Source organism: Dreissena polymorpha, chromosome 16 (genome assembly GCF_020536995.1).
Source record: "Dreissena polymorpha isolate Duluth1 chromosome 16, UMN_Dpol_1.0, whole genome shotgun sequence".
NCBI lineage: Eukaryota > Metazoa > Mollusca > Bivalvia > Myida > Dreissenidae > Dreissena > Dreissena polymorpha.
In genome coordinates, this window is record NC_068370.1 from 27,597,041 (window position 1) to 27,621,893 (window position 24,853).

A 24,853-nucleotide genomic window follows, 5' to 3' on the forward strand; every position below is an offset into this window, starting at 1 on the left:
GCTTATTTATTTTACCTGTTAAAAAACAATAAGTCTTATTCAGTGCTGAACACACATAAAGCAATGCTTTTGCAGACTTTAAATATTTTAGGCAATAAATGGTGTGAATCTCCAACATTAATTAGTAGGTTTATGAGAGGTGTAGCTATTATGAAACCTGTGGTTCCAAGGTACAAATTTACATGGGACGTGTCTTGTGTTTTGCAACTATTAAAGTCGCTTATGCCTTTGAAACAGTTATCTTTGAAAACATTAACGCTAAAGTTAGTTGGTTTGGTGGCTTTGGCTGCTGCCCCTCGTGCACAAACTATTGTGTCCTTGAATATTGATTGTGTTAAAATTGATTATACTACTTGTGAAGCGGTGTTTTATTTCAAAAATTTGTTGAAAACTACGCCAGTGGGTAAAAAACAAAGTTTTTATTTAAAATTGCAGCACTTTCAGGAAGAAAGTTTATGTGTGTTTCATACCTTAATTCATTATATGAAAAGAACTAAGCATCTTAGACTTTCATCTCAGTTGTTTGTGTCTTATGTTTCTTATAAAGAAGTGTCTACAAGTACTATTGCACGATGGTTGAAGGATGTTTTAGTTATGTCAGGTATTGATGTGGCTATTTTTAAGCCACATTCATTCAGATCAGCAGCAGTTTCTGCTGCAGTTAAAGGAAATTGTTCCATTAATAATATCCTTAAAACGGCAGGGTGGAATACTGATTCCAATTTCTACAAGTTTTATTATAGAGACATTGTTGAAAGGTCTGATGTACCTTTTGTTCAGGCAGTTTTTTCGCAGGTTTAATTGTATCATTAAACTTAGTGTTTTTTCATATGTTATATGTTAAAATATACATGTATACATATACAAAGTGAAGGTTTATTTAACCGTATTGTTTTCATTTGTTGACGTTTCAGGTATTTGTATGAACAGTCACAAATGTTTTTCTATTACCTTTGTATTCTGTCATATATGGTTGGGGTATGGAATGCCTATTATCATATTGTATACCTATTGTGTATTATTTTGTTAACATGTTGAAATAATACAATCTAGACAGGAAAGGAACTTAAAGAATTGGTTTTATATCTGTGTCCTGCTAGATTTGTTGTCAGTCTTTAAAGATGCTATTGATACATGTAAAGCCAAAGGCTTTACGGAAAATAATGTCCCCTCATCCAAGCGTTTGTGACGGATGAGGGTCATTATTAGAAGTAAAGCCGGAGGCTGAGCATGTATCAACCCACCCCTGTTGTTGTATAAGGGTCATATGGAAGTGTTATTCTTCTTTTTCACCCTCCCAGGTTGACATTTACTGACAACAAATAACTTTTAAACAATGATTATCCGGGTTCTTGGATGTGTACTGTGCGGAGCGTAGTGCATGGTGTATTTTCCGGATCTTTATAATTGCGGGTCGTATGCGCAGCGTCTGACAGACATGCTATTGATACATGCTCAGCCTCCGGCTTTACTTCTAATAATGACCCTCATCCGTCACAAACGCTTGGATGAGGGGACATTTTCCAATGATGTGTGTCAAAATCAGTCAGAATGTCACTAACATTCACTTACTGGATTTTTTACTAATATTTTCCATTTCAAGCTTCACCAAGTGTTTTTTAAAGTTTTGGGTGGCTATTCCTGCATATGTTTGCACTGAAAACCTACATTATATAATTATCTGCAGTAAATAATTAACAATTGATCTAAATTATCTTACAGTCAGTCTGTTTAACAGCTAAGAACGGCATGACCATAACATGATAGTACTAAAAATCAGCCAAGAAACAGTGTCAAACAATAATATTTTAACAAGATCAAAGAACAAATATGCACTATATTGCCTGGATCTGAAAATAACATGTGTGTGCAAGAGAATCTGTGAATAATTGAATAACCAATCTGATAAATATTAAATTACCACGCAATTACCATGCACACTATCATTGGCACTATCCTTTTTAGTTACAATCACAATTTTTGTTCAGTTTGTTAACTAACTTTTTAATAAAAATGAAGAACTCAGACTGTTAGCCCAGGGTCACCAATACCAAGCGGGTTTCAGAGACACTAATTATTCCAAACCTGGCGGAGTTCTTCAAAAATTGACCATAAAAATCATGTTTTTATTTTGTATATAATAATAAGTTTAATGTTATCACTATTCATTGATGAAGCTATTTTCCTTTTAACTGGTTTGATTGAATGATTTAATGTGCCATATTTCTTAATTTTGCATTGTTTTATTTCCCCTGTCACATGTTCAAGTCTTTTATATATTGAAGAACAAATTTCATTTGGAATTTCAAACTAGGTTAGTTTGCTGCACTTTGTAGGTTCATTATAAGCTTTTACTCATTTTTATCTATTTTGGAACATTTGAACTCCTCAATATGCTCACATGTAAAAAGTCGCAAAATTCAGTATGACGTTTCTGGCAAATGCAGGTACCCTTGATTGTGAAGCAGGAACTTTTCATTTTCACTGGTGACCCTTTTGAATAGTTCAGGTTCATGTATAGTTTAAATTATTTGTTCAATAAACCAAGTCAAGAATATTTCATGAACCCTTTTTGAATTTCGGATTCATGAAAAGTTCTTCATTAGTTCTTAAAAAAGGCAAAAATATTCAATATACCTTTTTTGAACCACATACTTCCATGAAGTTCAAGTTCATAAAAGTTCTAGATCAATTATTTAAGCAAATGGGGAATATTTCACATTTTTGTTGTTAAATAATTTACATTTTTCAGATTCATGGAAAAAACCCTCATAAGTTCTTTAAAACGAAGTCAATAATGTCTTATGAACAATTCATGAACCACATAATCTGTTAAGGTGCATGAATGGTTCATCATTAGTTCATGAACCAAATCACAAATCTTTCTAGAATAAATATAAAACTGTCTTGTTCATAAACCATTCTTCACTGGTGCATGAACGTGTGTTCATGAATCATTCATGAACTTTAGTTAATGAACTTGCTCTCACTAATTACATGAACTTATCATGAGCTTTTCATGAACTGTTTGTAAAGTTCATGAATCATTCATGAATTAATGAACTTCGTGCTGCAGGGGTAAAATCAGCCAAGAAACAGTGTCAAACAATTGGCACTATCCTTTTAAGTTACAATCACAAATTTGCTCAGTTTGAGACTAAGGTAAGATTAAGAATTACAAAACATACTGGATGCTGCTAAAATTGGGAAGCAATTGGAAAGATGAACTTAAGTCTGGCAACAGTTGTTTTATAATACATTGCACCTGGCATGGGGTTTCTAAGTTTTTTAGGTAATTAAGCATTTAAATTTCATTTACCATTAAATATTTGCAACATTATAATAAATGTTAAAAGATTTTTCACATTTTTTGTGTCGTAAGTTCCAGAGGGACAGGAAGGGTGAAAAGGGGCAGCAACAAATGATTAGGGAAGAGCACCATGATTGTGTGCTCCTGATCTTTTCTTCAAAAAACATAAATGAAGCAAAATTATATTTACATCACAATCTTAATTTTAAGAAAAACAAACATGCAGTCTACCATACAATAAATTTATGAAATCCATAAATAAGTTATGTAAAAAATTGCATAGCACAATTTTTTACATCTAATTGTTTATCAAACAATCAGATTCTAACTTACATGAGTGTATGCAATTTTTATTAAGACGGCATCCCAATGTCTTAGGGTAAAAATTCATCACATAAAATCTAGACTATTTATTTATTTTAATCGGAGGGTTTCATCAAAATTTAAATACATTTCAATGGTCAATGGGAAGCAACCTAAACAGTTTAACTTCATGCATGATTTTCTAACATTAGTGTTATCTAAACCTGGTTTGTGATCCACATGAAAGAAAATTTCAAGAGTTACTATTGATAAACATATTTCTTATGTTTTGGAGTAAATAATATATTTTCTCAGGTAAACAATTACTTTTATTTTATAACTATTAAATTACATATCAGGGATCATGCTAGACTCCAATTTTTGGGAGAAGTCACTTCTCCCTCAGCTCTGGAGAGGAAGAAGTGAGGCAGTTTTAGGGAGAAGTGGATCTTTTGCGATCACCAATGGACCATTGTGAACCATGACCCAGGGGTTTTACTGGCCAAAAAAAAGATGTTGCCACTTTTTCGCAGTGTGAAAACTGTCTGTTATTCCAACCTTATTAATATGAACAATAATTTAGGACGATTATTAAAAGAAACCTTACTACATTACATAAATATCATTGACTGTATTATCACTTGAAAAAATATGGTAATACATAAAAAAACTATAAGTACCTTCATAAGTCATACCTTCATAAGTCTTAATAAGCTTTATTTGTATATAAATAACTTTCTTCATCTTGATAAACAACACAGATAACCAAAATAATATAATAATGTTAACATCAATGTAACAGTATGCTGCATAAATGTTTCAAAATTAACTATTTAATTTTAAACATACAATCACACCAATTTACATCATTTGAAAGGGAAAAAAGAAAACATCAGAAAATAAAGCATCTCACTTTATATTGTTAAACAGTTATATTTGGTCATTTGGACCTGATATACATATCAGCTTTGACAGCTTCTGTTGTTAAAACGTTTTCTGTAAGTGGTGGATGATTTCTAGGCTCAAATAAATGAATGTTTTTCACGCATATTGCTTGACAGAAAGGCCCAGATAATTGCCACCATTCATTCTAGTTGCCTGAAATATCATAAAACATAATTTTACAAACTATCAACAACAAACCAACACATAGATGTCCCTATCGTTAAATGTCCGAATTTTTAACATATTCGAAATATAGTACAACGAGTGAATGGTATACTTTTTATTTCCGAAATTGTTGGTTTCTGAATAAAATTTTACCTTTCCCAAAATATTATAATAATGAAACTATTAAACAGAAATGCTCACAAATTCCTGTTGAAACAAGATTTCATGTGTTTTTGTGGAGAAATTGTTTTTGTTAAATGCTTTTGCCAGGCCCGTGGTATTGACAGTCACTATTGATTAAATGGTAAATAAATAGCGGCCCTAATAATCGTTATAATTTTTTATCGTGGTGAGAGTTTGTCACAGTGTTACTTTATTTATTGCTCACTATCATAAAGGCGCCGTTCATCCGATAACAACCCCCACAAAACTTGACAATAGCAGTAAAAACACTGTTTTTAACACTTACACGCTTCAGTGATTAAACTCTGCTTGGTCAAGAGATTCCTGCCAAATACCAGAATGACGAGCACTGTGAATGGATGCTTATCAATTTTCAATAGGTAATTTACTACGCCAGGGGGCGGAGTTTCGTCGATTCGGTCAGTTGATTGACTTTGGCGTGTATTTGGTAATTAACAGAAGCCACTTAGATAGCGCTGCGGATATGATAATTGCCAGATTTTAGGGCGAAGTGATATCGCCGGTGCTTTTGATCCGGGCGATTAAAGGGAAGCCACGGCGATATAATCGCCCAAATCGCCCAGTTGCTTGATCCCTGCATATTATTGACATGTATGTACTATTTTGTATTTTTTGCTGTCATTATTCAGTGATTTTTTTTGCTCAAATTTACAGCCGAATTTCGGCTGCTTCCCAATCGCAAAAATACACGTTTTTTCCCAAAATTCTGACCAAAATTTCCCAAAAAAAAAGCCAAACTTCAAAAAAAAAAAAAAAAAAAAAAAAAATTTTTTTTTTTTTTTTTTTAGAAAGAAGTCTCATATAACTTAATTATGATTTCTTAAATCTAGGTCTCAACTTTATTTTTTAAACATCTTACAAAATATATAACTTGAATTTAGTCATTTTTGTCCATAAATCATTCCCAAACTTGCCACTTTTATTGATTAAAAAAAAACCAATTTGACCAGACTCCTTTTCTAGAAAACTCCCTGAACATGCACTTAAAAATAATATCACTTCTGATAATTATAATCCTCTTTATAATGCTTAATTTTTCCCAATGTCATGGTTTATCGCGCTATTTTTCCCAATTTCACGGTTTATCGCCCTAATTTTCCCAATTCAAATGGCACAGGCTGTAACAAATTAAAGCAAAAAAAATCACTGTTATTAATAATGCGTTTATTGTATTTAATTTTTCATAGAAGACTCGCCATACTTGCTCTAGGTGTTTGTGTATATTTTTCTATTGCTTTTTAAAGATATATTCTTGTTAGTTTGAATATGAATTTAAAATTTGTTTAAAAAAAATTCCTTTCCATGACATCGGAGGATGTCAAATAATACTAATATATAAACATTTCATCTACGTTTATAAAATAAAATCCTCGCACAGCACGAACCCGAAACCAACATAGAAAAATGTCAATATAATGAAATCTGACAGAAATAACACCAACATAAAGAAAGAGAGGCAACTTATTGCTTTAAAGTTCAAAACAAGTTTCACAGTTAGTTCCCTTTAAATTCCTATAAATTTAATAACTTATTACAAACTGACCTTAATAATCATAATCTGATTAGATTAACAACATACTTTAGAAATTCCTTATCAATTAAAGAATAAATCAATAATGAATTATGATACTAGTTGCACCTGTTTAATCTGGAAATTCAGTAATTTATATAATCAAATTACAATGTTCGAGCATTAGGGTTGAGCTAATACAATAATAATTGAACATGGAATTGCAGTTACAAAAAATGTGTCTGAAATGCCCCCACTCTTAATCATTCCAGCATCCCACAATATATATATAACATTCTGAAGGTTTGTATACCAAGTCATATATCAGGATTTTGTATTCAAACAACTGCCATACATGCCATACGTCCCGGATTGTCCGCGACAGTCCCGGAAATGAAGAACTTGTCCCGCTGTCCCGGAAATCTGTCAAATGTCCCGAAATTTACAAAATCCATATATACATGTAACTTATCTTAGGCTTAACTGCACCTCGAATCTGTGTATATCTGCAGCGTCTCCATGACAATGCCTACCCGAATAGGCAGACTACGCTACATGTCAAAATCGATCAATTAACAGGGGCCCTGTTATCATATCGATTGTCTCACGTTCGCGGTCAAACCGAAAAGGCGGCATTGTTTAATGTGGTTGTTAATTGACTTTAATTTACTAAGTCATTATTTCCCGCTGCGTGAGCAAAGGATAGTTGTTAACACATCTGAAGTCCAACATCGCTGAGTAAAAAATGTGTGACTGTCCGGATTTTAAGTTGACGATCTACCGGTACTGTTTTGTTGTATTTGTTTTATTGTGCTTGGTTGTATGTATTGTGAATTGATTTGAGTTGACGATCTAACGGTACTGTATTGTTGTATTTTTTATTATATAAATGTTATAAATGAATAAAGGCGTATCAACAACTACGTGTTACACACCGGTCTTAATAACAATAACGCAGTGACGTCACCATCTATGGTTAGAACGCTTACACTGAAAACACGTGGCTTGTATCTAGTAACGGAAGTAGTAATGTTTAATTTGACGTTAATAGATCAAGTGTATTTCGGATAGGCTTTCGAACTTTTGCAATTAACGATGCGAAACAAAAAAAAACGTACCAAAAATGCATATGTCTATAAATATCGCTACATTTTATACATGTACCGGAAAATCGGCAAAAGTCCCGGACAATTTAACTCAATGTCCCGGAATAGGTCTGAAAAATTATGGCATGTATGCAACTGCTTTGGTTTGACCGTAAATAGATGATCCTTCCATTCACGGCTGTGATACAGGTCTTCAAAACATCACACAAATTATTAAATATTCACAAATTATCACCAAATACATGTAGTATTGTGAATAAATATACACAACAAAATTACATAATTTGTGTGCATGTCAGAAACAAGTATACCGGTGTGGCAGGGCTCAACATTAACCAAAAAACTGACTTAGAAAATGTACTTGCCCTGAATGTAAAGCCACTTGCCCAAACATGAAATATCACATTAACTGTAAACCTCATATTTTTTAAGAAAGATCAAAATGATACACCACAAAAACTGTTTTATTTTTGCATATTTAACAAAATGATTACAGCAATTAAAGTCTAATTAAGTCTAAATGTAGATTTGTGCCAATGTTTGATTATAAATGAAATAATTAGTCATTCTCCTCAATGTCTTCGTCAGCAAACACAGGTCTAAGTTGCCAATCAAACTCATTTTTTCATTTCAGTAAAAAGTTGCGTTTTTGCTTCAAGTTGTACTTTTTGGCATTTTCGGATGATTTTTCTGTGCATTTTTCATTGCATTTTGCAGAGACTTACAGTTACTTGTAAAGCCGAAGCTAAATAAACTAAACATTTCTCGTCTGCTAACAGTACTTTAACAGTCATTAAAAAAAGTGATTAGCGTTTATTTCGTATTTAAATTCGCTTTGTATCTCGACTTTACTCCCCTCAAGTTTTCTTAGTGGAGCCCTAATTAGGTCATCATTCTAAGAAATTTCGCACTGAGTTAAGTCGAGATTTAGAGGGAATATTACTATGAAATAAAGGCCAGTAACTGTCTTCCTAATATGGCTGAAAAGTTGGCAGAATTTAACAAATAAAACAAGTTATTTAAGGGTATAAAACATCGAAAAATACAGGCCTTGTTATGGACGTCGCAATCTTGATAAGCATGTGATTACCCCCTCTGAATGTAAGAAATTTAAGTCCATAACTCATAAGTGCAGAGTGAGTCTTGACTAGTTATAGAACTTGGCCTCCCTTTAAGACGTATTTTTAGGTCCTTAGGCATTCAGAGCTACATCTAAGTTGTTGTATATTTACAAAACTAGGAATGCGCACTGTAGATTATTGGACACATATTTACAACAGTATGAACTCCACTGTAGATTATTGGATGCATATACAACCTTAGGAACTCCACTGTAGATTATTTGGACACATATAATATATATATATATATATATATATATATATATATATATATATATATATATATATATATATATATATATATATATATATATATGTTAGGCCTGAATGGGTTAATAAACCCAGCCAAACAATGCAAATGGACAACCTTCAACAAGCCTTTATAAATACCTATAAACCATTTGCCCCAATAAACCCAGTAAGATTTTATAAATGATCATACCTAACATGGCATACCTATTAATTTATTCGTTTGATAATGGTTGACACTATTCATTGAAAGGGAAATAAATTATTCTAAAGTTGTCCAAAAGAACAATGGAAGAAAATCCCTCTGTTTTATAGCAAGTGAAACATTCCTGAACCCAAATTTTATATCTTGATAACCGGTATTATAAGAATAGCTATAGATGATAAAATTTATCTGATTCCCATGTACATCACACCATTTCCAAAAGCATATCAAACCATTTGTCAACAAAACTCAGATTCAATTTCCATTAGCTGTAATACTACAATTAGCTAAATTAGCTAAAGCTGTAATACCAAGCTGAATTTTGTTCAACACCTAATCACCGACCAACAAATCAAGCATTTTAGGATGTTTATGTATGTCATACAATGATTTAGTCATGTTAGGGGAGAAATTGTGTGAGGGTATGGCTGGCTCTGTTGGATGGGCAGCACTCACCCTGATAATTGAAGGTTTGAGGCCCAGGCTGGCTGCACAATTGGGCCTCATTCTGGGAAAACGGGGCTTAATTCATGTGAGTAATATATCATATCAAATTAGCCTGTGCAGTTCACAAAGGTGAATCAGGGACATCACTTACTGCTTTTATGAAATTGTGTGTTTAAAGGTAGTGTCATCTTAGCAAATAACTAATGTAGGTGGTGAGTGTGGTCCCTGATTAGCCTGTGTAGACTGCACAGAATAATCTGGGACAACACTTTACACACTTGCATGAAGCCGAGCTGCTGTTCAACAATGAGGCCCCATTCCCTCGCCTTGAGACATAGATATGTCTTACAAATACTTACTTGTTACAAAACTTAAAGGGGCAAGGTATAATTGATCTCTGAAGGATGTATGAATTTGTTGTTGATAGAAGAACAAATAAAAGAGAAAACAATGTATATGACATAAGACCCATTTTTGAATGACATGGCTTAAAATAATTTAAAGCCTCTAAGGATTTGTGGATGAAGTCACTTGAAACAAAAACTTGTAATGCATGTACTTTGATATGAAATAAAAAAGCTTAAGCTGAACATGTTCATCCAAAAGCCATCCATTTGTTTAGCTAAAATAGGTTTTGCCAAGATATTTTATTCATCAAAACCTGTACTTCAAACAGCTGAATATCATTTACATAATTATTATTTGGTTTCCAACTGCAAAATTGAATCAGACCTAGATTAAACACAAACTGCACTAGCTCATCCTCCATTGAACACTCCATTTAACAAGTATGTTGTCATTACAAGAGGTTTATTCTGAAAATTAGACCTCACTTAAAATTAGGCTAATAAAGTGTGGTGAGGAGATTTTTACACTCATTTCTCATATACAATTATAATCATGGATTTCATTGGTTCTGTACATGGTGCAAGTCAGCTTGGAAATTTTACCAATGAAACCATGTGGCTCATCATTATTAATAAACACACAATTTTGACATACTATTCTTGTATGTTATAAAATATTGTGAATTAACAAAATATATATAGAAGGTTGTCACTATGTCAAATGGAAACGTATAAAATCACTATGCCAGAATTGCATAAAGATCCATTTATAAAGCTATCCAAGATAACCCATGCACATAAGCTTATTTATATAAATTTTGTTTAAAGAAAACAATACAAATATAATAAACAAAATGAAAAATAAAATGATGCCACAAACAAAAAAAGATGATAAAATTGGACTGCGCCTGTTTGCTGTATTTGTCCGTAGTGAAATATGGTTTAGTTTATCCCTTATGTGTTATTTGTCAATGTCCAAATGATGATGGATAACAATAGTCCTTCCCAAAATTAAAATTCATTGCCGGCCATGAGGTCCTATAATCATGCAGCCATTTCCGGCCCGGACTGATCATTTCAGGCCCAAAAAGGAAAAAATAACGACGAAATACAAAGATGACATTTTTAACAATATTTTAATATTATCAGATTAATAAACAAATCATGCATTTATTCATTTAGAATTGCCAAGATTTCTTTAGCATTTGTCTCTTCATCCTGGATGACTGAATCCTCTACTGAAGAGTCTCCTCTGACTAATCTTCTGCATCGCTGGATAACCATCAGGCATAGCTATGGGTGGGTGCTAATAATTTAGTTGACGAAGACCATTGCCCTGTATCATGAGCATACAATACTTATTTTTTTGCTAAGCTGTTGTAGGCTAGCATACTTTATAATATTATACCAGTCTTAAAGTCAATCCCAATGCTTTTGAGTAAACTATTTGGATATTTTTTTTAATTAAGGGAGAAAACTGTGTTGGCCCTGTATGTAGGTGTGAGTTTGTTACGTAAAAACTTCATTAAATATTTAATTTTACATAAAACCATCGAATCTTACCAGCCACTTGTCTAAAGCTGCTTCAGGGTCATAAGCTGTAACATCTGCAGTGCTGAGTTTGATCATCATAAGAGCGTTTGGTTTGGCTCCTTCACCAAATTTTAATTGAAACGTTTTAAGATATTAAAAAAATAAAATGAAAACGAAATCACCAGTTTTATATCTGGATACTCTGTTTTCCTTCCAACTCTTGTGTAGATATTGACAGATTGCTTTGTACTCCTGTGTAGCTGTTGACAGATCGCGGGAAGATCACAATGACCTGTGTTAATGTCTTGCTTGCCTACGAATTAATCGGATATAACGGGAACCAAAAGTACATGGTATCCATTCTCTCCCTTTGCGAATGTACTCGTATAGTGATGATGTAGTGTGTAATTTGCAATGACGACGCCATTGTGTACACACCGGTCTTACTGACAATAACGTAGTGACGTCACCATCTATGTATAGAATGTTGATGACGCAGCAAAAAAAATTCCGATACCGTATATGCACGTACGTCATTAAAAAAAATGCAACCAATGAAAAAATGTTTTTCATGATTGGAGTATTCAGAAATAACTCAGTAAATTCCCACTTTTGTCTTGAAACTTTTCTGAAAATAGCTAATGGAATTCCAAATTTCGCCATAATTTTATTACTGGACACGAGGTCCGGCAATATTAGAATTAATTTCCGGATTTTCCAAATTATTATCGGAAAAATCCGAGGACCGACGGTATTTCGGAAAGACTGGATAACAATTTTCTCAATTGTCTACAACTAGGCAAATTACGACTCCCCAATTAAATCACATCTATAGAATTTATTGTCTTAAAACAAAAAACAGCTATTTTTTTAGTGTATCCCTAAGAAAATGATCTAAAATTAAAATTTATCTAAGCTTTAAGATATTAAAGATAGTTTAATGATACTTAATCTTGAGTTACACAAAATATTCCATCAAACTCGTGAAAGTTGATCCGTGGGCAAATAATGACTTAAGTAAGACTTGTAAAAACAAAGATTACGATTTCATTGAAATGAAATCATTCAAACACTTTGTTTACATAGAATGTAAAAAAAGCTTTTGTATTGAAAAATTATCTTACATATGGAATTAAAAAGCATACAAACTGTTTACATTCCAAGGTGCAATACGTCAAAATCAACAATTGGTCCATTTTCTATTCTTTAAGTAAACATTAAACATGGGTCAAAGGGCAATAGGAAAGATATATTTGTATATAGTATTATTATAATTTGCCTGTAACCATATTCCTATCTACATATTGATGTATTGCAACACAATATCTTTTAAGACAATATAAATATATTGTCCATATACAAAAAAATTACCAAAACAGGACGTATTTGTATACAAAAGTCATAATTATAATTGCTTCATTGCTAAACATGGATGGAATAATGTGATTATGCTGGTTTACCTACAAAAGACATTTCCCTTTTAACACTGTCTCATGTTAATGATTGTATTCATCTACTGTACTCAACAACTAGTCATTTTGACAATTGAAAAACGTTTACTGAAGAATATCTGAATTCACTTTTCCAATCCAGTATATGCCAGGCGCCTGACAGGAAGGCTGTAGTTATCCTCCATTCAACAAGCTGCTGCGTTAGCAACCAACAAGATCAAAATAATCCCTGTGCCTTAACCTTGTAACTCCCAATTAGTGTGCAAACACCCTGCCCAATAGGCCAGACAGAGAATTAGAATAATAATAATGAAATGAACCACACTCTTGGAAAATGGGGCTTATTTTATGCATGTTCATGAAGCCTTGTCCCACATTAGCCTGTGCAGTCCGCACAGGCTAAGAAGGGATGACAATTTATTGTGTTTGTTTATAGGGAGGATCTTCTTAGTAAAGATCCAGTTTAGGCAGGCTATTCTGGGACGACACTAAAAGCACTTGCATTAAGCGCAGTTATACAAGAGGGCAGCTCAAAGATATGACAATGTTGTACTTACTTGTTGTACTCATCCCTATGTATGATATGATGCTTTATGTTCTGAAAGGCCACATACTCCTGCTCCGTATTCTGTTCCTCTTGCAATCTACTAAGAAAGCCTTGACCTTTGGTGTAGAAATCTTCGTTGTATTCAACCTTCGCCACACCTGGATATGGAGAATAATGAGTTTCACTAATCTTGCTTCTATGTGGTGGGTGCATAAGTGCATCTCTAAGTTTAGCTTCTTCTAGTTCATGCCTTTGTTTTAAATGTTCCAAGTCCTGCTCGTGTTTCAGGTGCTCTAGCCTATTTCCATGACGTGAGTGTTCAACAGAATGCCCAGGAACACGATTGTATTCAAACAAACGACTCTTCTGTTCATGTTCTCCTTCAGCCATTTGCACAGTGTCAGTGTTCTGCTTATTTGAATGATCAATATCTAGACTTGTTTTGTGCCGCTGAAAGTTATGCAAATTGTTCGCATGGGCCATATGCATGGTTTGAGCAGATTTCAGTTCTCTGCAATCGGAAACATTCAACAATGAGGTCTGATGGGTATTTGAGCCCATAGGCCCATTACGGGTGCTGCCCTGGCTTGTTATCCCTTGAGTGAAGTTTGATCCTGTAGCACGAGCTGCAGCCCCATTGCGAGTGTTGTCTGGGGCGGTGGGGGGTGGATGGTAGGGGTAGTCTGCGTACATTTTACCCACACCCATACCTTTGAGCCGATGACTCTCTATGCTCACGGCTATTTGATCTGGAGTGAGAGAAAGAAGTAATTATCATTGTATACTGAAGATCCTTTAAATACTGCAAGTCGGCAGTGGACCCCTTTTTTCAAACAAACAATAATGATTTATGGATGAAGAAAAAAAATTTAATATCATGAACATAAACTTAAAATCTAGTCTATGGCAAGGATATTTGTTCAAGTATGACTTCGACTAAAAATACTTCAAAGTTGATACATATTAACAAATAATTATTATGCACAAGTTTTAGATAAAGGAAAATAATTAAGATCTTCGTTGTAATTATGCATGATTTAAAATAAGAACAAGGGCTGTTTGTAAAACATGCATGCCCCCCATATGGGCTGTCAGTTGTAGTGGCAGCCATTGAGTGAATACGTTTTTTGTCACTGTGACCTTGACCTTTGACCTAGTGACCTGAAAATCAATAGTATTCATCTGCCAGTCATGATCAATGTATCAATGAAGTTTGATGATCCTAGGCCTATGAGTATTCTTGAGACATCATCCGGAAACCATTTTACTGTGTCGAGTCACCGTGACCTTGACCTTTGACCTAGTGACCTGAAAATCAATAGGGGTCATCTGTGAGCTATGATTAATGTACCTATGAAGTTTCATGATCCTAGGCATAAGCATTCTTTAGTTATCATCCGGAAACCATTTTACTGTGTTCGAGTCACCGTGACCTTGACCTTTGACCTAGTGACCTGAAAGTCAATAGGGGTCTATGAGTCATGATCGTTGAAACTATGAAGTTTCATGATCCTAGGCGTAAGTGTTCTTGAGTTATCATCCGGAAACCATTTTTCTAAGTTGAGTCACCGTGACCTTGACCTTTGACCTAGTGACCTCAAAATCAATAGGGGTCATCTGCCAGTCATGATCAATGTACCTATGAAGTTTCATGATCCTAGGCATAAGCGTTCTTGAGTTATCATCCAGAAACCATTTTACTGTTTTGGGTCACCATGACCTTGACCTTTGATTTAGTGACCTCAAAATCAATAGGGGTCATCTGCGAGTCATGATCAATGTACCTATGAAGTTTCATGATCCTAGGCTTAAGCGTTCTTGAGTTATCATCCGGAAACCATTTTACTATTTCGGGTCACCATGACCTTGACCTTTGACCTAGTGACCTCAAAATCAATATGGGTCATCTGCAAGTCATGATCAATGTACCTATGAAGTTTCATGATTCTAGGCCTAAGCGTTCTTGAGTTATCATCCGGAAACCATCTGGTGGACAGACATACGGTCGGACGGACAGACCGACATGAGCAAAACAATATACCCCCTTTTCTTCGAAGGTGGGCATAAAAATATAATTAACAAGACTATTGCCAAGCAACATATGTACCCTACCGACTCCAGCATTGTAAGAATTTTTCTATTATTTGTTGCCATAGCAACCAGAATTCTTGACGTAGGAACAAATTGAAAAGACGTGCATAATCTCCATATTGCCATCTGACCATGTTTCAAGTTTCATTAAAAAATATGAATAACTTTTAAAGTTATCGCAGGATCCAGAAAAGTGTGACAGACAGACAGACAGACAGACTCACAGACAGACTCACAGACAGACTCACAGACAGACGCACAGAGTGCAAACCATAAGTCACCTCCGGTGAAACCGGTAGGGGACAAAAATGCAAAATGGAATGAGAAACTACTGAGAAAAATTCACAATCTAATGAATGGCTCCATTTCAAAATGGATACCAAGAATATTTCAAGCCTTTCAGTAATTGTCCATAAACCCTTTTGCCCTTTATCTGTACTCTGATAATGTTTCATAATGAATCGATAATGAATTCATTTAGAACAGCTATATTAAGATTTGTTCTTTATATACAAATAATTTACCTCTGCTGAAAAAAAGGCTGTAAATATAACCATCACATTTATTTATGTCCATATCAAGTTTTCTGCTGTACCTGTCCAAACATTGCATTGTTATGTGTACTTCTTTTTCAATTAACTGTCACCTGACAATTTAAATTTGTGCAGAAATGAATGAACATGTATAGTACTTTCATCATTTTTTAACAATAATTTTGAAAAAATATGTGTCTGACTAAAACAGCATCCATAATAAACTTTTATTCAGCCTGAATTACCCTGTGTAGCACTTAAGATTTTCATTCTCCCAAAGGTCCCGGTTTCTTATCCCGGTGAAGGCCAAAATATCAAATTTTAACAAAAAATGTAATTATTAAACATTCATCCAAATAGTAAAGTTGATTATAAAGTTAGTAAGGAGCTAATACAGTAAATGATTGTTAAAACAAGGTACATCCCTCATCAATGACCTAGTTTTTTTACCCAAATTATACCTGATTCAAACTTGACCTAGATATTGTCCAAATAAACATTCTGTTTTATTAAGACTGAGTCATAAATATTGCTTCTACAATGGTAAGAAGATTGTTAAAATCTGAACTGATGACCAAGTTTTTGGACATATGTAACCCAGATTCAAACTAGCGTAGATATTGTCAAGATATTCATACAAAGTTTCATTAACACGGTGCCTATACCACGTGCCTTTTTAAGATCTGTGTTTGTAGAATAAAGCGCGACCCAGTTATCATTTTTAATGATGTCTTTTTAAATATGTCACCATTTTTAATGGGATAAAGTGGAAAGCCTGCTTATTCGTGAGAGTTTTCTATAGGTATCATTATCTTTTAAAACATGTAAGTATTTTGTCAGTAAAGTGCAACGGCGCATTTGTAATATGAAGTCCCCGCACTGATTCGACATGTTTCTAACCGTTAAAACGCGTGGTTTACGGAAACACTTTACTGAAAAAAATACTTATTTGTTTAAAAAGATCATGATACCTATAGAAACCTCTTACGAATGAACGGGCTCTCCACTTTATCCCATTAAAAATGGTGAAACATATAAAAAAAGATCCTTAAAAATGTTAACTGGGTCGCGCTTTATTCTCCCAACACAGATCCGAAAAAAGTCATGTGGTATAGGCACCGTGATTAATATTTAGTAAAAAAAAGTGTTCTAGAGAGTGGTAACAAGATTTTCTTAAGATTTGACATTGATATCTAGAAAGCTGCCCTAGATTGTGTCAAGATAAATATTCTTACAAAGCTTCATCAAGATTGAGTCATAAATGTGGTTTCTAGAATGGTAACAAGGTTTTTAATATTCAGCTAGTTGACCTAGTTTTTAGATGCAAGTGACCCAGATATAAACTTGACCATGATATTGTCGAGATAAACATTCTGACAAAGTTTTATCATAAGCAAATGAACAAGGTAGCCTTTAGAGTGTTAATGATCTAAAAGTTGTGTTTTTTTTCTAAGATTTAAAATAAAATCCTAGTTTTGGACAAAACATGTCTCTGATTTACACTTGGCCTATACATTTTCAAGACAAAAATTATTGCCAAGCTTAATCAAGATTGTGTCATAAATGTGGCTCTTAGAGTAGTTACACAAGTTTTCTATGTAACATAGTGAGCCAGTCTTTTTTACACATATGACAAAGATTCAAACATGGCCTAAATATTTCAAGAGTAACATTCTCACCAAATTTCATCAAGATTTAGCAAAAAAAGTGTGGCGTCTTGATTTTTAACCAGCTTAAAAGTAATGGCATTCAAACACAATGCCAGACATAGAGTGATCAAAATAGCTCACCTAATGAGCTAAAAATATCAAAATCTGTTAACAAGTCCCTGTAATAAACAAAATATATGAGAGCTTACTTCTCCTTTCAATAACTTTTCGTTCAGTGGCACTCCTTAATGCCTTTGTTACCAAGGATACACGGCTAAGTCTTGCCGGCGAAGTCATCGACACTTTACCTTTATCATTTATGCCAAAGCTTCGAATGGCTTTCGGAACGTTATATTTTATGTACACCTGAGGAAGCTTGTTGTTTATTGTCTCTCGTTTGGCGAGAATTCTGTTCCTTAGACACTGCATTTGGTCACACATTGTTACTGAATATGTATCCAAGACACACGACATGTGAAAGATGATATGCTTTATCAGTTGATAAATTTAATTATTTATTTGTCATTTATTTAAAAATTGACCCAGTTTTTGTGAAACTAATAATTTTAGTTTTTGTTCACTAAAAAAAATTAATATAATAAATTGTACTGTGTTTACAGTCAAATAGTTCATTACTATATACCAGTTTTTCTTTTTTTATTTATATTCATGCCTTGGATATTACATCAAGAAGCACTCATAAAGTGCTCAAAAAAAATATTGTTAGTTCCACTTATATTTTCATCAATTAATTTCAACTGTTAATGCAACATTAATGCCACCTTTTTCAGAAGTTCCTTATAAAGTTCACTTCATGCTTTCAGAGTAAGTAATAACCATATTATTGAAGTATGAATTTGACTAAGCCTTTTTGATTCTTTTAATCACATCACAAAATTCAAGCACACTTGTTAACAACTCATTGAAAATAATTGATTTACTACATCAAAACTTCTCCTACAGCAATGGTCAATCACTATTTACATTAAAGGTTTATTTGAGCCATAACATTTTGATATATATCCTTTCATTTTCACATAATGCTCATGTTTATTCGAAATTCAATTGCAAATCAATTTTGATACACTAACAATAAAGGATGACTATAATGTTTCACACGATCTTTGCTAAAAGACGTTCACAATCACAACACAGTTGCAGACAATACAAAACGATACTGTCATCAGTCATACAAAGTAATTATAACAATATTGATATGCCTTAAGATAATAGGTATTGATAACATCTTTTCAAAACAGGCATGAAATAATGCTACTTTGATAGCTATGGTACATTAAAGAAAACAATAGCTTTTATGTAAAAATATAATATGTAACACGTTAAACAGGATAGGGTTTGAAATAAAATACAGAATGCATAATGCATTCTATAGATATTATGTCAATAAAAATCCCCCTCCCCGCATTAGTACTAAGTCCTAACCTCTGTCTGCTACTATGCAGTCCTATGGAAAAAAGTATGGCGCGCCATCAGTGTTCAATGGGCATCCATAGCATATTATGTTTTGCATATAATTGGAAAAAGTGTGTTGCTTTGTTACCTTTGATTCTGCCTCGTTTTGTCTTAATTAGCTCATAGGTCAACTTAGTGAATTCTTTTCTTGCCTACGTATATTATGCCTATACATGTAAATTAAAGGGGCCTTTTCACAGATTTTGGCATATTTTGAAGTTTGTCATTAAATGCTTTATATTAATAAATGTAAACATTGGATCTTAAAAGCTCCAGTAAAAAATCAAGAATAAAATAAAAAAAAGCAAAAAAAAGTAGCCGGTACCAGGGCTCGAACCAGTGAACCCCATAGTCCTGGAGTTAGTCTGAAGTAAAAACGCATTAGCCCTCTCGGCTATTCAGCCGGGTTTACACAGTTGGAGTATTTTATACCTTTTATAAGCAATCTTCGTAGTTTCGTAAATTTGAACGACAACAACAGAACTCTCCAAATTATTCAATCGTTTCGCGTTGTAACGCTTTTAAATTTTTAGGTTTTCAAATCGTCACAGATACATATAATGGCTATATTGGACTATGGTAAACGTTCAGTAATATTGTTTCCTCACAAATATCATAACTAAAACGAAATTTTGCAAATCTGAATCAACTTTTTTCAATTTTGTCAATTTACCAAACCGTGAAAAGATCCCTTTAAGTTATCAAAACATGTTTACTGCAAACATAAAAATTGCATTATTATACACCAGTTAGATTTTAAAGGTCAGATGTCAATTAAGTGAAATATAAAATCAAGATCATAAAGTGGGTATGCACGATTTTTATATGTGTTAAATTGTAATATATTGATAAAAATATGTTACAATAACAAAAAATAGGCAAGAAAAATTATACATTGAAGAAGAATTTCAAAAAATGCAGCAAAGACAAATTAGCGCCCCGAGACGATTGTGGCAAAGATATTTCATACATATTTTCCAACAATAACCAAAGCATTCGTCTTTTTAATAGGATCGGAGTTAGTGTTTGTGTGTCATATGAATAGATATTGTTGCAGGAAATTAAAATGATGCGTAAAACTAAATTTAGATTCACATCGTACATGCATGATATATATGCTGGTGAATTTGACTGAACAGACATTTTCGCTTTCACAATTAAATACCTGGCTTATTTCGCATTTTTTGACACATGTTCTTCTCTACTTTTATTTTAATTTATATTGAAATATATGTATAATCAGTTCATAACACATTTTATATAAATTAATAAATATTTGACAAAATTGCTTACCCACTTTAACTTCAATTTAGGTGTATATATGCAATAACACATGTACATTTTAATTATTTCATTCAGCATTGAATAATTATAGCTAGTATTCAATGTTGGACAACACACACCACTGATTATTATATAAAGCCTAACTATTGGTCAACCCACAATACGGTTTCCAAATAAATTGACACCATCACATTTAAATGTACATTGGATTAAAGTGAATTTCAATGATGATTCAAACATTTATGGTAGTGAATATATTTGCATTTAGCCAACATATGTAAAAGACAAAAAAAATCTTATAGGACATCAGGTCCGGTAACATTTTTAAACATAAATATCAACCTAATAGTACTTGTTTGACTCGAGGACCACTAGTTTCTAAATGGTCCCCGATCTCAGGAAATTTAATCGGAAATGTCCAAGGTCCAATGTCTTTTAGATGGGTTTCATTAAGCTTTACATACGCAACTGGTAGAAGCATCAGGTACAGAAAATATACTGTGAGAAAATAACATGCAATTGTTATAGAGTTTAGTTAATAAAGACAAGAAATATCTTTAAAAAAGATATACGGCGTTGATTGTGGTCGATGTTTATGAACGATCAAAAGTTATCTCTATGAGATAAAAAGTAGCGGATGCCTTTTTTCTGCGCAGTTGTTAGCTACATCATAAGCAAATCAATTACGGGGTGTTGCGCCAGATTTCGTGGCTTATTTTGCTTTATGTGATATTATTACTCAGATATCTATATTTACAGAATAGAAAAACACAAGAAACATGAAAATAAACGAGTGCATATAGGTCAGCCGGCAATACTCGAATCTTATTTAATTGCATAATTATAGTATAGCGAATTATTGTGGTCATGCTTAATAAACTGGTCTAAATGGATAAATATCTCTAATTAATTTTATCAAAATTGGTCCTTATCATGCAAATTTTGAAACCATATTAAAAATCGATGATTGACATACCACAATAATATCGCCGAATATCTTTATTTAGTATCTTTCTGATCAAAACAGACTTCAAGTGCACAAAGTTTACGAGACGGCGTTTATATAAAGATTTCTGCAACTGACCGCAAACTGACCTTGATACCTTGCGGATTGGAATGCAATGCATTACAGTCACTACGTTATTGTCAGTAAGACACAATGATCGCAACCCCTTTTGCGAACTCCGGTGATGAACTGAACTGTATATAAACTCTGACTTTCACAAAATGACCGCGTATTGACCCGAAACCTCGCGGGTTGAAATGCAATGCAAGTAAGTACTAAATATGACAACATAGCCTTTAGTTAAACGCTTTTGCGCTGGTAATTCTCTGAAAATAAAAGGTGAACGCACAAACTGTATTTATGTAGAAAATTGATTGTAAAACTGTTCTATCTATTGGGCCTTTTCATTAGAGATAAAATTGTTTCATGCAGTAAAACAGTGTTACAAAGACGCGGATATGTTTCCAATGTTCTGGTGTTATACTCAAATCAGCCAATGGAATAAATGAAGTGTATTCATTCGTACCTAGCCGCGGGAAATTTTATTTGAGTATTATTGGACACTTACAAAGGTCAAGTCAGGGTGAAAAGCTGGCTTATTCAGCTTACGCCGAAAAAACAGACATTTCAAAGCATCCATTGTCCACTAGAAAAGGAACAAACTAAAATGCCTAAGTCTCTTACAATGTCTAGCTTATTAATAAAGGAGAGGATTGGGAATTATTGAGCATTAACTATCTTTCTAACTCTTTGTTTCTATCAGTATCTATGTTAGTTGGGGCCAATTGTTTTATAACTTTCCTTATACAAGTGCTTTTTGGTAATACATGTAAAATCAAAATTATACAATTTAAAAAGTATATAATTGAGAAACCAATATAAATACACTATTGCTACATATTTGTTCAGAAAAGAAGTAAGACAGAAATCAACAAAATTGATATTGATATACAAACAAAATTTGAAGGTTTTTACTTTAAATTTAACTCAATCAAAATAAAATAGTTCACAATAATATTAATGTTTTAAAACAGTTAGTCCCATCAAGAACAAGTATTACGACAAACACTATAGACAATAGGAGAGTTAAATCTGTTTACTCCAACACCAAAAAAAAGCCACTTGTCTACATTTAGGTAAAAACCTTGCATATCTTTCTTTTTTTGTTCTCTCTTTTCAAGGACCCTTTGTTCTAGTCTTGCTGACAACTTCAAGGGGTAATCTGGAACATCTGTTGACAAGATACTATTTAAGCCATGCTGTGGGAAAACTGGGCTTCATGCATGTGTGCAAGGTGTTGTCCCATATATTAGCCTGTGCAGTCTGCACTAGCTAATCATTGACAACATTTTCCGCTTATATTTTTATTTTATTTTTTGTTTAAAGGAAGTCTCTTCTAAACAGAAATAAAGTCTCGGCAGATAGTTTGTCCTTGATTAGCCTGTGCTGACTGCACATGCATTAAGTTTTCTTAGAAGACATGCATTAAGCCTAGTTTTCCTTGGTCTTATATGACCTGGCTGAAACTTTGCATGTGACACTCTGATGTTGATGATGACAATTGATAGGAGACAGCTTATACTCAATTATAATATGCAAATTAAAAGCATGTTATAAGCAATCAAATAGAACAAATGGTTTGTAAATAGGGGGCAATAAAGGAATAAGCGATGATAAATTTAAGCCAGACGGTGCTTGAATAGTGAATACATTATATCTTATCGGGACGCCGGGACAAACACCCCAAAATTTGGGTACAAAAGAGAACTAACTTACCTGTTGATAGGCTATTTCACTGATATTTTTATATTTGATCCCATGGGAAAAACCTTTGTTTAAATCGGTACCAGAACTAAGAAGTTATGTGGCAGATATTTGGCATGTTTCATATTTCATTGATACATTGTACATGGTAAATCGTTTAAAAGCTAGAGACCAATGGGGCGTAACGGCGCATGTTATAAGAACTAACGGTTACTTTCCTTTATGGTTAATTGCAAAGGACAATAAGAAACTCTTAGGCTTGTGCAAAACTCTAATGAATGACATCGGCATATTAATATCAAATCAGTTCATGCAGATCTGCAAACGTTGTAACCTCAGAACGGGAAACCTGATTATCCACAAGTTGTGTTATTGTACTGCTAATGAAGCTGAACGCGAGAAATTGTGGACACTCATACTTGAGAGTTGTGGGATTGAAGATTAAAAACGCTTCATCTAGATCAGTGCCTTTGGGCAATGTGTGAACATATTAAAGTTGGGCTCTGAAACATCTCAGAAGCGTTTTTTACACCTTGGTATAATTATTGCCGTCTCAATTTGCAAAATGCTTCATTAATACAGCGATGATGCTGCCAATAATTATAAATATATCCAGATGTATTAGGTTGTTCTTTATTAAATGTTATCTCTTATGCGTATTTGATTGTCCATAACGTATACTGTGTCTTAATGTATATGTACATGTAAACGTATATATTCTTATGTGTGCGTGCGTGCATGCGCGAGTGCGTGCGTGTGTGAACTAAAATCATTATCATTGATTTTATTCATGTCATTGACCTAACAATTGTGTTTATATATACTCTAGTTATATTCCTTATCTTTGTAAATAATATAATGTCAGTATTGAGTTACTTCATTTTGATCTCTTTTATGTGTATATAGTCGATTGTACTTAATTGTTCAAAACCTGTATTATATGTTATGCTCTACATGAATGGAGGAAAATAAAAGTCTATCTATCTATCTACCCACCTATACACAGTACTCGAAGGATTTGTCTTTTCTGTTTTTAAATATAAAAAACGTCTAGAAAATTGTGAGGAATTCCAGCACTATTTTTCCTGATTTTGTGAAGCGGCCCTGGCCCACTCACTTTGAGAAAAAATGAGTTGAGAACTTTTCAAAATTGTGAAAAAATGAGTTGTGAACTTTTGAAAATTGTGGAAAAACTAGTCACAAACTTGTTACAATTGTGAAATTTAGTTGGTTAAGAATAAGTATAGTAAAAACATATTTAATACTTGCATCATATCTAAATGCCTTGAAATAATGCATTAAAATCATATTTTCCTAGTCTGGACACTTTCTTTCAACAAATAACCACTTACATTTACATCAACAATATTCTGACTGGTAAACTCAATATAAAACAACGCCTCACCCCTGTAAAAATCTTGTCTTGTGGCCTTGCTAGATTTGTTAAATGTCCATGTCAAAATTGCGAAATGGCCGTCCACCGCCATTCTCTAAGAAGGAAAAAAGCCCTGAATTCATGGGAAAACACATATTGTAAATCAGAATAACACATAATTTCATGAAAATATATACAGTGTATTATACACTGATAAAATGCAGACAATGTAATT

General features: G+C 33.3%; 1 protein-coding gene across 1 annotated transcript in view; it reads right to left on the reverse strand.

Moving 5' to 3' along the window:
* The window catches only part of LOC127861531 (uncharacterized), a 180,445-nt gene that overhangs the window by 140,000 nt on the left and 15,592 nt on the right, over nt 1-24,853 (reverse strand). The window contains exon 2 of the mRNA XM_052400109.1: nt 13,454-14,192. Coding sequence (XP_052256069.1) covers nt 13,454-14,151 — 698 coding nt within the window. The 5' untranslated portion in view covers nt 14,152-14,192. The remainder of the gene's footprint in view (nt 1-13,453; nt 14,193-24,853) is intronic.